General features: G+C 50.2%; 1 protein-coding gene across 5 annotated transcripts in view; it reads right to left on the bottom strand.

Moving 5' to 3' along the window:
- The window catches only part of CEP68 (centrosomal protein 68), a 26,964-nt gene extending 13,910 nt beyond the window's left edge, over positions 1–13,054 (bottom strand). For 2 of the 5 annotated variants that reach the window (XR_003513400.1, XR_003513399.1), the window contains exons 1-3: positions 12,910–13,053; positions 5,680–5,758; positions 1,479–1,871 (exon numbers count right to left, since the gene is read on the bottom strand). Coding sequence is in view for 2 of the 5 variants with exons in the window: in XM_027555638.1 (XP_027411439.1) it covers positions 1,479–1,829 (351 nt within the window). In the remaining 3 variants the exon portion in view is untranslated. Of the gene's footprint in view, positions 1–1,478; positions 1,872–5,679; positions 5,759–12,909 lie in introns of all 5 variants that reach the window. The other 3 variants (XM_027555638.1, XM_027555637.1, XM_027555639.1) reach the window with 3 other exon arrangements.

Genomic DNA, 13,054 nt, shown 5'->3' with positions numbered 1-13,054 from the left:
CCTGCTACCTGGTCCAAGAGTCAGACACAGTGAGGGTGCAGCTGGAGATGGAGATGAGGGGAGCAGACAGTCCTCCCGGAGCTGATCTCCCCAACCCCCACCACCGTTCTTCCCCGGTTCTTCCTGCACAGATGCCTCCTTCGTGAGCCAGCAGAACTCAAATAGCTGTCGTGCTGAAGCTGGAACACACTGCCTAACCTCTGAGAAGCGTGCCCTGCGCAAGCAGGACCTCAGCAGTTCCGCTGCTGACAGGACACACATCTGAACCTGGCAGTCAGGCGGCCCACCGGGCCCCACCCGCTCGGCTCACACCCAGCGGTGACTCAATAGTGGCAAAATGAGTCATTCACCCCAGCCTCCTCACTCAGACTTTTAATCAGCTCGATGAAGAGCCCACCCCCAGGGAGGCAGGGTGGCACTAGAGGTTAGGGTGTGGGCTTTGGAACCAGACAGCCCTGAGGCCACCCCTAGCTGCCAGCTCCCAGACTCACTTCTCTCACTTCTGAGCCTCACTTCCCTCGCCTGCAAAGCGGGGGTGGTGACAGGGCCGCCTCCTCAGGCTATGCAGATTAAATGAGCTCCAGGGTGAACAATGAGAGCTCAACCAACAGCAGCGCTGCAACAAGCACCAGACTGACACTCACAAACAACCTATCTCTGTGTTCGCTCACTCAGTCTGACTCAGGTGCCCTGAGCCTCGCAGTGCCCCAGCCCCCTGGCAGGTGGGCCTAGCCTCTGTCTTCTCCCAGGCAGTCATGCTCAGAACTTCCTCATGTCACAGGGCTCTGGGCAGCAGCACGTGGTAGCCAGTGCCACGATGACATGGCACAGATCAAAGCCGTCACCATGAGAGGTCTTGGCAGGCAGACCACCACAGGCTGTCGGAGCTGGGAGGGACAGGTCAATCAGGTAACCTTCCCAACTGTCCTGAGGGCCTGCAAGATCCAGTGGTTTGCCCGAGGTCAGAGACAGTCAGGACTCCCTGCTCCACATGACACCCACTAGGCGAGGCTGCCTGTAGTCAGGGAGGCCCCTGAAATCCTCTTTGTCCAGAGACAGTGCTGCCAGGTCCCCAAGGGCCCAGTGGGATACAGCCCCCAGGAGCCCATGGCCCTGGAACCTTCTTCCCCACGTCTCCCCAGGGGCTCCAGAAAGCCTCCACATCACCAAGTCAAACACAGGACATGGGTCCCCCACCGTGGCTCCCCTGCCTGCCCTCTGGGCAGGATGTCTTGGTCACAGCATCCCCAATCCTCAAAAGGTCACCAGTCATACTCCTGAAGAAGTGGAGATGCTGTGGACAGAGCTATCTGCTGGGCCCACCTGTCCATATGAGCCTGCAGAACAGAAATCAGCACATTCAAGCTACCTAAGCTCCCCTACCTCCCCGCCTCACACGGGTGCTGGGGAAGCTGTAAGATGGTGAGACAATGCTGGAGTGGACTCGCAAAGGACAGCCCCACTACCCTGGTGCCTACCTGACTTCCTGCAGAGGGCAGATCACCAGTCTCCAGGCCAGCAGAAGGCACGCAACCAAAAGCGGGCTTAGACCCACCAGCTGCTGGCTCCCTGCTGGCCCCGCTTGCTGGTGGCTGGCAGGCTCTGGAGGGGCCAGGGCCAACCCCACCATAGCAGGCAGGGCCGGGGAGCCCCTCGGTGCCCTCAACAGGAGAGGCGGGTCCTCCCTCGGCTTCCAGGCGTGGTGGCTGCTCCCCGAGCACAGGCCCTACGGGGATCAGCTCCTGCTCCCCACGGCTCCAGCTCCCACAGGAAGGGGCTTTCGTGTCTGAGGACGCCTCCCCCTCTGCCTTTTCTGCTCCCAGGGCCATTGAGATGTCCCTGGGTCAGGATTCTGCTGAAGCTTCAGCTCCCTACAAGATGGGAAAGGGAGAGACAAAGATAAACTTCCTGCTTCCATGACCAGGAAACCTTTTATTTCTTAATGATTAAGACAAAATTTTTTTGGCCAAAAGAACAAATAAATGATGGCTACTTCCTCAAAGAAGAACAGAGGTGTGGCTTTTCCTCAGCTCGAGACCCTTCCAAAGGGGAAGCAGGAGCTGTTATCCTGTCCTCTGCTGTTATGTGGCCGGAGCCCATCCTATCATACCTGCCCCCAGCAAGGGCAAGGCCAACTGTAAACACCTGCACCCCGAGATGCACCCTGAGACCCAACAGATGCCCAGGAGGGTCAACGCAAGTCCAAACCAGAGTCAAGCTTTGTGCTGTGTGCTAAGTTGCTTCAGTCGTGTCTCTTTTCAACCCTGTACACTGCAGTCACCAGGCTCCTCTAGTCCATGGGATTCTCCAGGCAAGAATACTGAGGTGGGTTGCCATCCCCTCCTCCAGGGGATCTTCCCAACCCAGGAATCAAACCCACATCTATTACGTCTACCTGCATTGGCAGGTGGGTTCTTTACCACTAGTACTGGGAAGCCTGAGTCATGGTTTGCTGCTGCTGCTGCTAAGTCGCTTCAGTTGTGTCCGACTCCTAGCAACCCCATGGACTGCAGCCCACAAGGCCCTCCGTCCATGGGATTTTCCAGGCAAGAGTACTGGAATGGGTTGCCATTGCCTTCTCCGGAGTCATGGTTTGGTCCTGCCTAAAGTCACCCTTGCTGTCTGAGCCATAATATTTAAAAAAACCTAAGAGCATGGCATCCGGTCCCACTTCATGGCAAACAGAAGGGGAAGATGTGGAAGCAGTGACAGATTTTCTCTTCTTGGGCTCTAAGATTGGTGCAGATGGTGACTGTAGCCATGAAATTAGAAGACAATTGCTTTTTGGCAGGAAAGCTATGACAAACCTAGACAGTGTGTAAAAAGGCAAAGACATCACTTTGCTGACGAAGGTCCACATAGTCAAGGCTACAGTCTTTCCAGTAGTCATGTATGGATGTGAGAGCTGGACCATAAAGGCAGAGCCCTGAAGAACTGATGCTTTGAACTATGGTGCTAGAGAAGACTCTTGAGAGTCCCTTGGAAAGCAAGGAGATCAAACCAGTTAATCCTAAAGGAAATCAACCCTGAATATTCATTGGAAGGACTGATGCTGAAGCTCCAATATTTTGGCCAGCTGATGTGAACAGCCGACTCACTGGAAAACACCTGGGAAAGACTAAAGGCAGAAGAACAGGGTGACAGAGGATGAGATGGCTGGATGGCTTCACTGACTCAATGGACATGAACTTGAGCCAACTCCAAGAGATGGTGAGGGGCAGGGAGGCCTGGTGTGCTGCAGTCCTTGGGGTTGCAAAGAGTCGGACACGACTTGGTGACTGAACACACAAGGTCACCTGTCCCTTTGGCCCAGCCCCACGGGGCCAGGGGCCTAGCTGGGGCCCTCCCTGTGCCAGCGCTGCAGCAGTTGCCGTCACCACAGCCCAGCAGCAGGCAAGCGGCTCCAGCCTGGCTCTGACTGCTCTACTTCAGGCTGTGGCTGAGCTCAGGGCTCCCACAGTGCCTGCTCTGCTGGCGAAGGAGAGGCAGTCGGGAAGCCACACCCTGGGCTGTGCAGCAGGTGGGCACTTCTCATTCCAAGGATGGCCAGGGCTACAGCACCAACTGTCCTCCCGCTGACCTGGGTTCCAATTAATGGGTAACTGAGGGAAGCCGTGGAAGTCCGGGTGGATGACAATGGCAGTGGTCACACGGCATGCACGCATGTGACAACAACAGACAAGTACACAGGGCAGGCAGCAAGGAGGAGGGAACCAGGGTGAGCCCTCGGGGCGAGGGAAGGAACGACTGGGAGCTGGATCTGAGAACAGAGCCATTCCAACAGGAGCTTCACGGACCACAGAGGGGGGACCCTGAGCCTGAGTGTGCAGGCGAGGGCTCTGCTGGGAGCCATGGCCAGATGAGGCTGGAATGAAAGCAGGCAGAACTCCGGGAGGACTGAACAGGGAGGCAAGGGAGTGCAAGCGCCCAGGATCTGGGCAGCTGCCTGGAATGCACTGCCAACCTCAAAGCTAAAACCTAGCCACAAACAGCCTCGTTTCCTCAGAGACAAGAAGGCACTGATGGCAACAGGAGGTGCTGGGGCAGCAGGGAAGCCAGAGCAGGTGGAGGTGGCCACGGAGGGGGCTCATCCTGCTCGGCCCTCACACCGGAAACACCACTGGTGGGGACAGCACGCCCAGAAAACAAGAGTGTTCTGCCCGGCCTGGCTGACTGGCGAGGCTCCAGTCAGCAGCGAGCCAAGAGCTGAACACAGGTCATGTGCACACTTACCACTTCTCGTGGCCATCGTGTGCACAGGGACTCATCAGAAGAACGACTGCCTTGAACTGGGTACATGTGGTTCAGATACAGAATACACTGCACATGCAAGTCTCCCTCCCCTACCCCCAGAGGACACAGGGCATGTGGACAGCGCCTGCGCACAGAGCACGGGGCAGGGCAGGGCGGGGGCGCCACGAGGAGACAGAATTAATGAAGCAAGGCACCTTACAAGGAACCAAGGAGTCCAACAGGGGAAGACAAAGCCGCCAATTTTTCATATAAATCAGGCAAAAATATTTACCACTAGATACTTCCACAAAAAACCAGGTAGGTCTAATGAATGCTGTGTGTGTTTCTCATCTCTTGAGTATATGTAGACAAACACAAAAATTTATTTCATCTTCCCCCACTGCCCCCTTTAACACGGAAGTAGTTAACTGTACAGGACACGCTGTTCGGAATCTTGTGTTCTTTTTTTAAATGAAATACCTTGGAGATCTTTCCTTAGCAAGGCACAGTCAGCACCTTCTGTTTTCCGCCCCCACCCAGCACTGTACTCCACTGTAAAGATGCACGCTAGCTTATTCCACCTCCTGGTGGATATTTATGTGATTTCCACCTTTTGCTACTAATGCTGTGATGAACAAGCACGCACACGTGCGCACACACACACCACTGCACACATACTAGCACACCCACAGTATCAAGAGTCAGAAGAAATGCTGAGGTGAAAGGGACTCACACCGGTACTTTGGGCATCTGGTATACTCCCACCTGTGGCCTGAGAGCATGCAGGTTTCCCACAGCAGGTGGGTCCTTTTATCCTAATTTCACAGAGTGGGGAAACCTTTCAGAGAGTCAAATCCAGGCCTGAGTGACTCCAGAACCCAAGCTCTTTATGAACCAACTGGGGAACAAGGTACAAAACAGACACACAGAGCAGGCTTAGAGAGACTGGTAAGGGACCAAGTCCCACAGGACAGAACCTTCATGGAGCCACATCCTCGCCTAGTGGCTCCTTAAGAAGCGGCAAGAAGACGATGACAGGCAAACTGTTTCCACAATTATAGGAACAAGCGGAGCCCACCAGCTGGAAGAATTAGGGTGAAGGCTGAACCTAATCAGAGGCCCCAATTTCTTGCTCCGTTTCTAGAAATCCTTTCAATGTCCAGAGTCAAGCCATGATGGGTGGCTAATCCATATTTACTCTCCTGGTCCCCCTTCACTAAAGCAGGTGGTCTTAATGACAGGGGACTAGAATAAGATGATGCTGGGGCAATAGAGGGGTACAAAGAAATGATCTCTATCTTTGTTTAACAATGTGTTTTTGATCTGTCTTGTCTGGATTTCACTATTCAAAAAAAGGTATCTCTTCATCCTGGGGATGAGTGATGGGCTAGAATTAAAAGCTCCTCTGGGGATACCGCTAGGTAACTTTCAAGTATAGATACAAACCTGAACTAAGCGAACAGTGTCACCAGAAGTCCTTCAGCAACCAGGAGAGGTCTGAAATTCAGCGATTTTCATTGATTTTCTGAAAAGACAGATCATAGGTGGTTATTTTCTCAGTCTGGATACATAGTCTGTTCATAATCTCACTTATTAATCTGCCTAACAAATCAAGGTGTATTTTCCCTGTGCCACATGAGCTTTTTTTTTTTTTTTTAAATGAGAATTAAAACAGATTCATGTGAAAAGAAAAAAGTCTACCATGAGTGTTCAATCCAAATTGTACATAAGTATTACAGAAAACAAAAAAAGGGAGAAATCAACTGGGATAGGGAAAACTCCTTGAAGGAATGACTACTGAAGACATCAATCATCAGCCAAGCAAATGGATAAAGAGCTCAACTCTGTGGGCAAGTGTCAGGTGGGCATGTTAACATGCCCAGTTGCATGACAGTCCAGCTCTCATTTCCACACAGATTCTAGATTTTACACATCATCGTTTCTTCTCACGCCTCTGAGGATGAGGGTGGAGAAGGGGATTCTGCTTGAATCCTTCCAGTGAGACAAGCTTCCACCTTTCCAGAACACCAAATGGACTGCTCAGATGAAAATGCGCTATGCTGTCAGTAGCGTTAAACAATCTGCTACTCTTCATGGGTCATCCCTGCTCTCTGATCACACACTTTACAGTGTTTTTGGAGGTCAGGAGCTCCTAGGTGGGCAGAGGCCCCAGTCAGCGGCCTTTTCTAACAAGAAAGTGACAAGAAATTGGACTGAGTGACTGGAGGGCTCTGAGCAGACAATGAATTCAAGCCTCCCATCTGAGAAAGATCTGCACGGACCAGTTCAGCCCTGTGCTTGGCCAAGTCAAGAGACTAGCCACTTGAGCTGCAGGATGAGAGAGCAAATCGCCAACATTCAGTAGATTATGGAGAGAGTAAAGGAATTCCAGAAAAACATCTACTTCCACTTCACTGACTACAAAAAAGCCTTTGACTGTGTGGATCACAACGAACTGGGGAAATTCTTTAAGAGATGGGAATACTAGACCACTTACCTGCCTCCTGAGATACCTGTATGCAGGTCAAGAAACAACAGTTACAAGCAGACATGAACAACAGACCAGTTCAAAATTGGGAAAGGAGTTTGACAAAACTATAGATTGTTACCCTGTTTATTTAACTTATATGCAGAGTACATCATGTGAAATGCAAGGCTGGATAAATCACAGACTGGAATCAAGATTGCCAGGAGAAATATCAATAACTTCAGATATGCAGATGATACCACTATAATGGCAGAAAGTGAAGAGGAATAAAGAGCCTCTTGATGAAAGTCAAAAAAGGGAGTGAAAAAGCTGGTTTAAAATTCAACATTCAAAAAACTAAGATCATGGCATCCAGTCCCATCACTTCATGGCTAATAGAAGGGGAAAAAGTAGAAGCAGTGACAGACTATATTTTCTTGGGTTCCAAAATCACTGCGGACAGTGATTGAGGCCATTATAATTAAAAGACGCTTGCTCCTTGGAAGGAAACCTAAGACAATCCTAGACAGCATATTAAACATCAGAAACATCACTGTGCCGACAAAGCTCAGTATAATCAAAGCTAATGGTTTCCAGGAGTCATGTATGGATGTGATAGACCATAAAGAAGGTTGAGCACCAAAGAACTGATACTTTTGAACTGTGGTGTTGAAGACGACTCTTGAGAGTCCTGTGGACTGCAGGGAGATCAAATCAGTCATCCTGAAGGAAATCAACCCTGAATATTCACTGGAAGGACTGATGCTGAAACTCCAACACTTTGGCCACCTGATGCGAGGAGCTGACTCTTTGGAAGACTCTGATGCTGGGAAAGACTGAAGGCAAAAGGAGAAGCAGGTGGCAGAGGATGAGATAGATAGCATCAACCAACTCAATGGACATGAGTTTGGGCAAACTCCGGGAGAGGGACCACGTGGAGTTTGGTATTAAAATTCTGTCAGTTTCCAGGACCCGCAGAGACAATATGACCTACCAGATGAAATTAGGAATGATGGAGGCTTGGCTTACTCTTGCCCTACGGTAAAGATATGCTCACATATCATGTATGGGGTCACACTAACTGGTTAAGTCTGGACATCTGACCCTTCCTGGTACTGGCCGCACACTCCTTGTGCAGCCCTGTCACAGTTGCCAGGACTTCCTCCCACTCACGCCTGTCCAGGATGGAGAACAGAGAACTTGGAAGTCCGCATGTGGGTGGAAAGGGGGGGAAGTTGAGGGGGGCTGGCTATGTCCTTAACTAAACCATTCAAATGTACAAATGCTCAACTTAGGGGGCAATCCTCCTCTGATCAGGATTTTCTAAATCACAAGCTCACAAACCATCTGATTTACAGCAACTCTGCCCAGGAAGCCAGGTTCTGCCTGGGACCCATCTCTGTACCTGGGTGCGCAGAAGGCACCTCTACCAGCCACGGAGACCAGGTGCTGCCTGAGCCAGCCCTACCAGTTCAGGGGCTAAAGCCCTTAAGCTCCGAGCTGTTTCTGTAGGAGCCCATAGGTGTAAGTGGTCAATGAATGCCATGCACTGAATTCTGAGGTGGCAGAATCAGGCCGGAGAAGCAGACAAAGAAGGTCTCCGTGCTGCCCTTTCTCTAGGAACATGAATCTTCACTCGAGGAAGAAAGGGGGGCGGTGGGGTGGACCCAGCACTGTCAGTTTTGCTGGAAGGCTTCTGGGGGAACTAGATGGATGGCAGAAAGGGGCTCAAAGGCAGAAGCCAGTCCAGGCATGCGAGGCAGTATGAAAGCAGGTGAAGACGTGTGTGGGGAGGCCAACAAGAGGGGCAGTCACGAGAGGAGAGGCCCAGGCCGGCCTCAGAGTGGGGTGGCTGCCAGGAACGCTGTGCAGGAGGCTTGAGACTGGGAGGCCCACGGCTCAAAGCCACCCCCTTCCACCTGCTCCTTCCCTGGTTGCGCAAGCCCTGCAGCCCTTCGAGGCCTGAGCTCCTATTACCATGTGATCGTATGTGAAGCACATCTTACTACTGCACTATTTTTGTTGCCTTTGTTCATGACAAGAACTGTTAACATGAGAACGTATAATATCTTTTATGCAGCCAGCTTAATAAAGAAGTTAAAAAAAAAAATCAACCAAAACTGTGCTCTCTGTGACTGGGGCCACAGAGAACCTCACAGCAAGGCCAACCTTTTAACTTGTCACGAGAGGTCTTTAGATGGCCTTTAAGGAGATGCACTGCCACATCTACAAGGATCTTAACTGAGCTTCCAGCCACCCCTCCCCCCACCCCAAGCTCTCGGGCCTCCTTGGCAGCAGATTATTGCCATCCAACGAAGCTCAAAGTATGAGGATGATGGGAACTGAACATATCCATTAAGTGGACCCTCTGTTCCCACCTAAGTCTTCCCTGTAGCTCAAATGGTAAAGAATCTGCCTGCAACGCCAGAGACCTGGGTTCGATCCCTGGGTCGGGAAGATCCTGTGGAGAAGGGAATGGCAACCCACTACAGTATTCTTACCAGGAGAATCCCATGGACAGAGGAGCCTGGCGGATATAGACCATGGGGTTTGCAAAGACTTGGACAGCAAGGAGTAGCTAACACTACTCTGTTCCCAACAGAGAGCAAGGTCAAAAAACCATCTGCCCCATAACACAAATCATTCCTACTGTCTAAAGAAGCTGGCCCTGGAGCATATGGCTGCAGCTCCACAGGCCACTGCTTTTACTGTACTAACAGTTTTCTATGAGTCCGTCGGGCCACAAGATGTGAAGCCTGATTAAGAAACTGACTGATACGCGGGAGGTGCCATTAAGAACGTTTCTCTTTGGAGAAGAATTCTCAGGTCTCTGTAACAGACACTGTGATTTCACTGAGTAGCCAGTTTACTCTTTACTTTATATAGGTACCGGCAAAACTGATTTAAAAAAAATTCTCCTCTTTGCTCTTGCTGCTTGGAAGCTCAGAAGCAAATCAGTAGTCTCATGCAAGTAAAATCCAGAGGCCAAAGAGGCATTCAACTTTGGTATTTTTCACCTGATCTGTCTCAATCACTTTTCTTAAAAATCTTGTTACACTGGGAAAGATTACTCAATTTTTGGAACAAAATAGAGGAGTGTTAAAAACAGAATTTTTTTTTTTTTTAAAAGCTCTAAATCCAACACTTCATCAAATGCCAGAAGAAAACAAAGCCTGTTTACCAGTACGTCTAAAAATCAAATGTAGATCCTTATGTTAGTATCTTTCTACTCAAAGTGTTGTCCATGGAAAAGCAGCACCTGCATCACCTCAGAGCTTGCTGGGAATGCAGATTCTCAGGCACCACCCCAGAGCTCTGGAATCAGAATCTGCATCTTAGCAAGCTTTCCAGGTGGTTGGTAGGCATAGTAATGTTTCAGAACCACCAAGTTAGTAAGCTTATTTCAGCATCCTGAAAGGGAAATACAATGGCTTTCCAACCATTCATCAAGCACCCACTTTATGCAAGGCAGACAAAAGTAGGAAATTTACGGTCCCTGTCCTTAAGGTCCGGAGAAGGCGATGGCACCCCACTCCAGTACTCTTGCCTGGAAAATCCCATGGATGGAGAAGCCTGGTGGGCTGCAGTCCATGGGGTCGCTAAGAGTCGGACATGACTGAGCGACTTCACTTTCACTTGCATGCACTGGAGAAGGAAATGGCAACCCACTCCAGTGTTCTTGCCTGGAGAATCCCAGGAACAGGGGGAGCCTTGGTAGGCTCCCGTCTATGGGGTCTCATAGAGTCGGACATGACTGAAGCAACTTAGCAGCAGCAGCAGCAGTCCTTAAGGTCCTTCCAATAGGACACTAGGAAAAGCTTATACCTGTGGCAGGTTTCTTAATGGTTAATGACAGGATGTCACAACTGGAGGGCATCTTCAGAAAGAATGGTATTTCCTAAAAAGGATTCCAGATTCATATAGCTACACTAAAAGCACAATCAGAGACCAGAATTCTCCTGTGATCCTTATAAGTGAGAGGAGACAAGGTCTTTGTTTTGGAGATTCCAAGTAATTTAAGAGAAACTGACATACCAAGGGGACCTACAGCTGGCAGGAAATAGACAGCCTGTTTCCTGTGACCAGAAAGTGGTACAGGAAAATCCGGAAGTGAGGCAACCTCCCCCTACGGGGTGCATCTGCCACCTCAATGTCTAGCAAATAGATTCAGAGCTACTAGAAGACTTTTTCCAGTGTTCACAATGTTTGTGAACAACTTTCAAGACAGGAAGGAGTTTTTTCATGAAAACAGATTTAAGTTAAAAGGAGAGACAACATCTCAAGTCCACTTCTATCTGAACCAACTTTGTCAGCCACATCAGCCTCCCTCTCCTCTGCTTTTATATGACCATTTCAGTAACAAACCACATGAAAAGTTCATCAAATATTACTGCAATACTTGACCAAATTGTTATTTGGCACTCCATCAATCTCCAGTGGGTGACGGTACTTTAAATGCATAAACAGTAATCTTCCTTGGAATACTTTTACAGTTGGGGGGGGGGGGGCGGGGGGAAATCTTGAATGGCTTAAGGAATATTTTTAAAATCAAGGAACAGATAAGGACCAAAAGGCAGACAGAACCTGAGGGTTAAATACTATATAGATGTTTAGTATTAGTGAATCTGCTCAAATATGTTTATTTTTATCCTAACAAGTGTGAACAATTAAGGAACATTTTCCTTGTGCCAGGGAACTATGCCAAGCATTTTTATTTCAACATTTTATTTAATCCTCAGAAATCATGAAGTAGGTACTATTGTCACTCCCATTTAACTGAGCAAACTGAGGCATGAAGAAGTTACCTAACTTATGCAAAGTTATTAACAAGGTTGAGCTAAAGGCATGGGATTTGACTTGAAAGCCACAGCTCAACTGCTTTCCTCACCTGTACAAATAGCTGGCCCAACATGTTAATAGAATTAAAATTTTTGTCGACTTTTGGCTACACTACTGAGTTTTTGCTTTCTTTTGGCTTCCTTCAGCCACTGAGTGTCTTCTGTGTTCCAAGCACTGTCCTAGGGGCTGGGGAAACCACAATATAGTGTGATGTATAAAGACAGAGGCTACAGAAGGCAGACCAAAGTAGGGAGTGATTATTAGTTGAGGGGTAAGGAAAGACCTTTAAAAAGCTTTCCAGAAGAGGTGAAACCTGAGTTATTTCCTCTTTTCTGCAGCAGGAGACTCAGAACTGATTGACCCAGGTGGTGGAAGGAACAAGAATGAGAAGGGATGACCTCTACCTTTTTTTTTTTTTCAATTTTTTAATCGAAGGATAATTGCTTTACAGAATTTTGTTGTTACCTCAACCTCTTAATCAAGCCTTGTACCGTTGATTCTTGACCCAAAACACTGTGTTATGCATTATGTTAACAACAACCTTCACATCCTAGATCTAGGAACATAAGGGTTTTTATGAATGTCATCTATCTTCGTGTCCGCCCTCCCCATCCTCCTCCAGTAAACTCCCAGTGAGGTCCAAATCTGCGGTGGCACTGGCTGGTTTCCGTTCATTTTTATTACAAACAATACACCGAACCCAACCCAATAATTATAAAGGGCCTGGACAGGTTTTGGACTTGTGCCCCTGGGCTGAGAACCATTCTAGTGATGACAGTTGGAAAGGGCGGCCTTTCCAGGCAAAACATGTGAGACGAATTGCATTTTCTCCTCGGCAGCGGGGCTGCCGCATTCTAAGCGACCAGAAGGCATCGTTCGTCTCCATCTTAATAGCCGGAATGACCCTGAGCGGGTGAGAGAGTCTCTAAGGCAGCCCGGATCCAGGAGCAGCTCGAGCCCCTAACTCCCGGAGCACCTGGGCAGGGCGAGCGCGCAGGGCAATAAACAAGACACGCCCGAGGCGAGGCCGCGGAGGAGAGTCAGTCCTCTGAAGCCGGGGCAGCGACGCGGCGCAGCTGCTCGGACGGGAGGATGCCCGGACACGCTCGCTCCCGCGGCCCGATTTCGCCGCGCTCAGGCTTTTCCAAAGACGGCCTCCCGCCTCCGCGCCCCGACTCCCGGCAGCTACTCTCACCCGCCGTTCCGCCTGCAAAATGGAGGCTCAGGCACGAGGCGCCCCCGGCCCCTTAAAGCCTCGGCGCCCTTAGGGGAAGGGGACGCAAGGCCCCGCGGCCCGCCCCCGCAGAGCGAGGGGGCCGGGCCGCAGCCCCCCGAGCTCCGCGCCTGTGCACCAGCCGGTCGCTACCTACCGCGTCCGGAACCCTTCGGACTCCCCGAATGAGCCGGCGGCGTCAGCAGTCGCATGCGGCAGCTACGAAGACGGAGTCCCAGGTGGACACAGAGGCCCTCCCGCCGGAGTCCTGAACGCCTGGGGCGGGACCGAGCGCCGGTCAC

Source organism: Bos indicus x Bos taurus, chromosome 11, assembly GCF_003369695.1.
Source record: "Bos indicus x Bos taurus breed Angus x Brahman F1 hybrid chromosome 11, Bos_hybrid_MaternalHap_v2.0, whole genome shotgun sequence".
NCBI lineage: Eukaryota > Metazoa > Chordata > Mammalia > Artiodactyla > Bovidae > Bos > Bos indicus x Bos taurus.
This window is presented reverse-complemented; position numbering and strand designations above follow the sequence as displayed.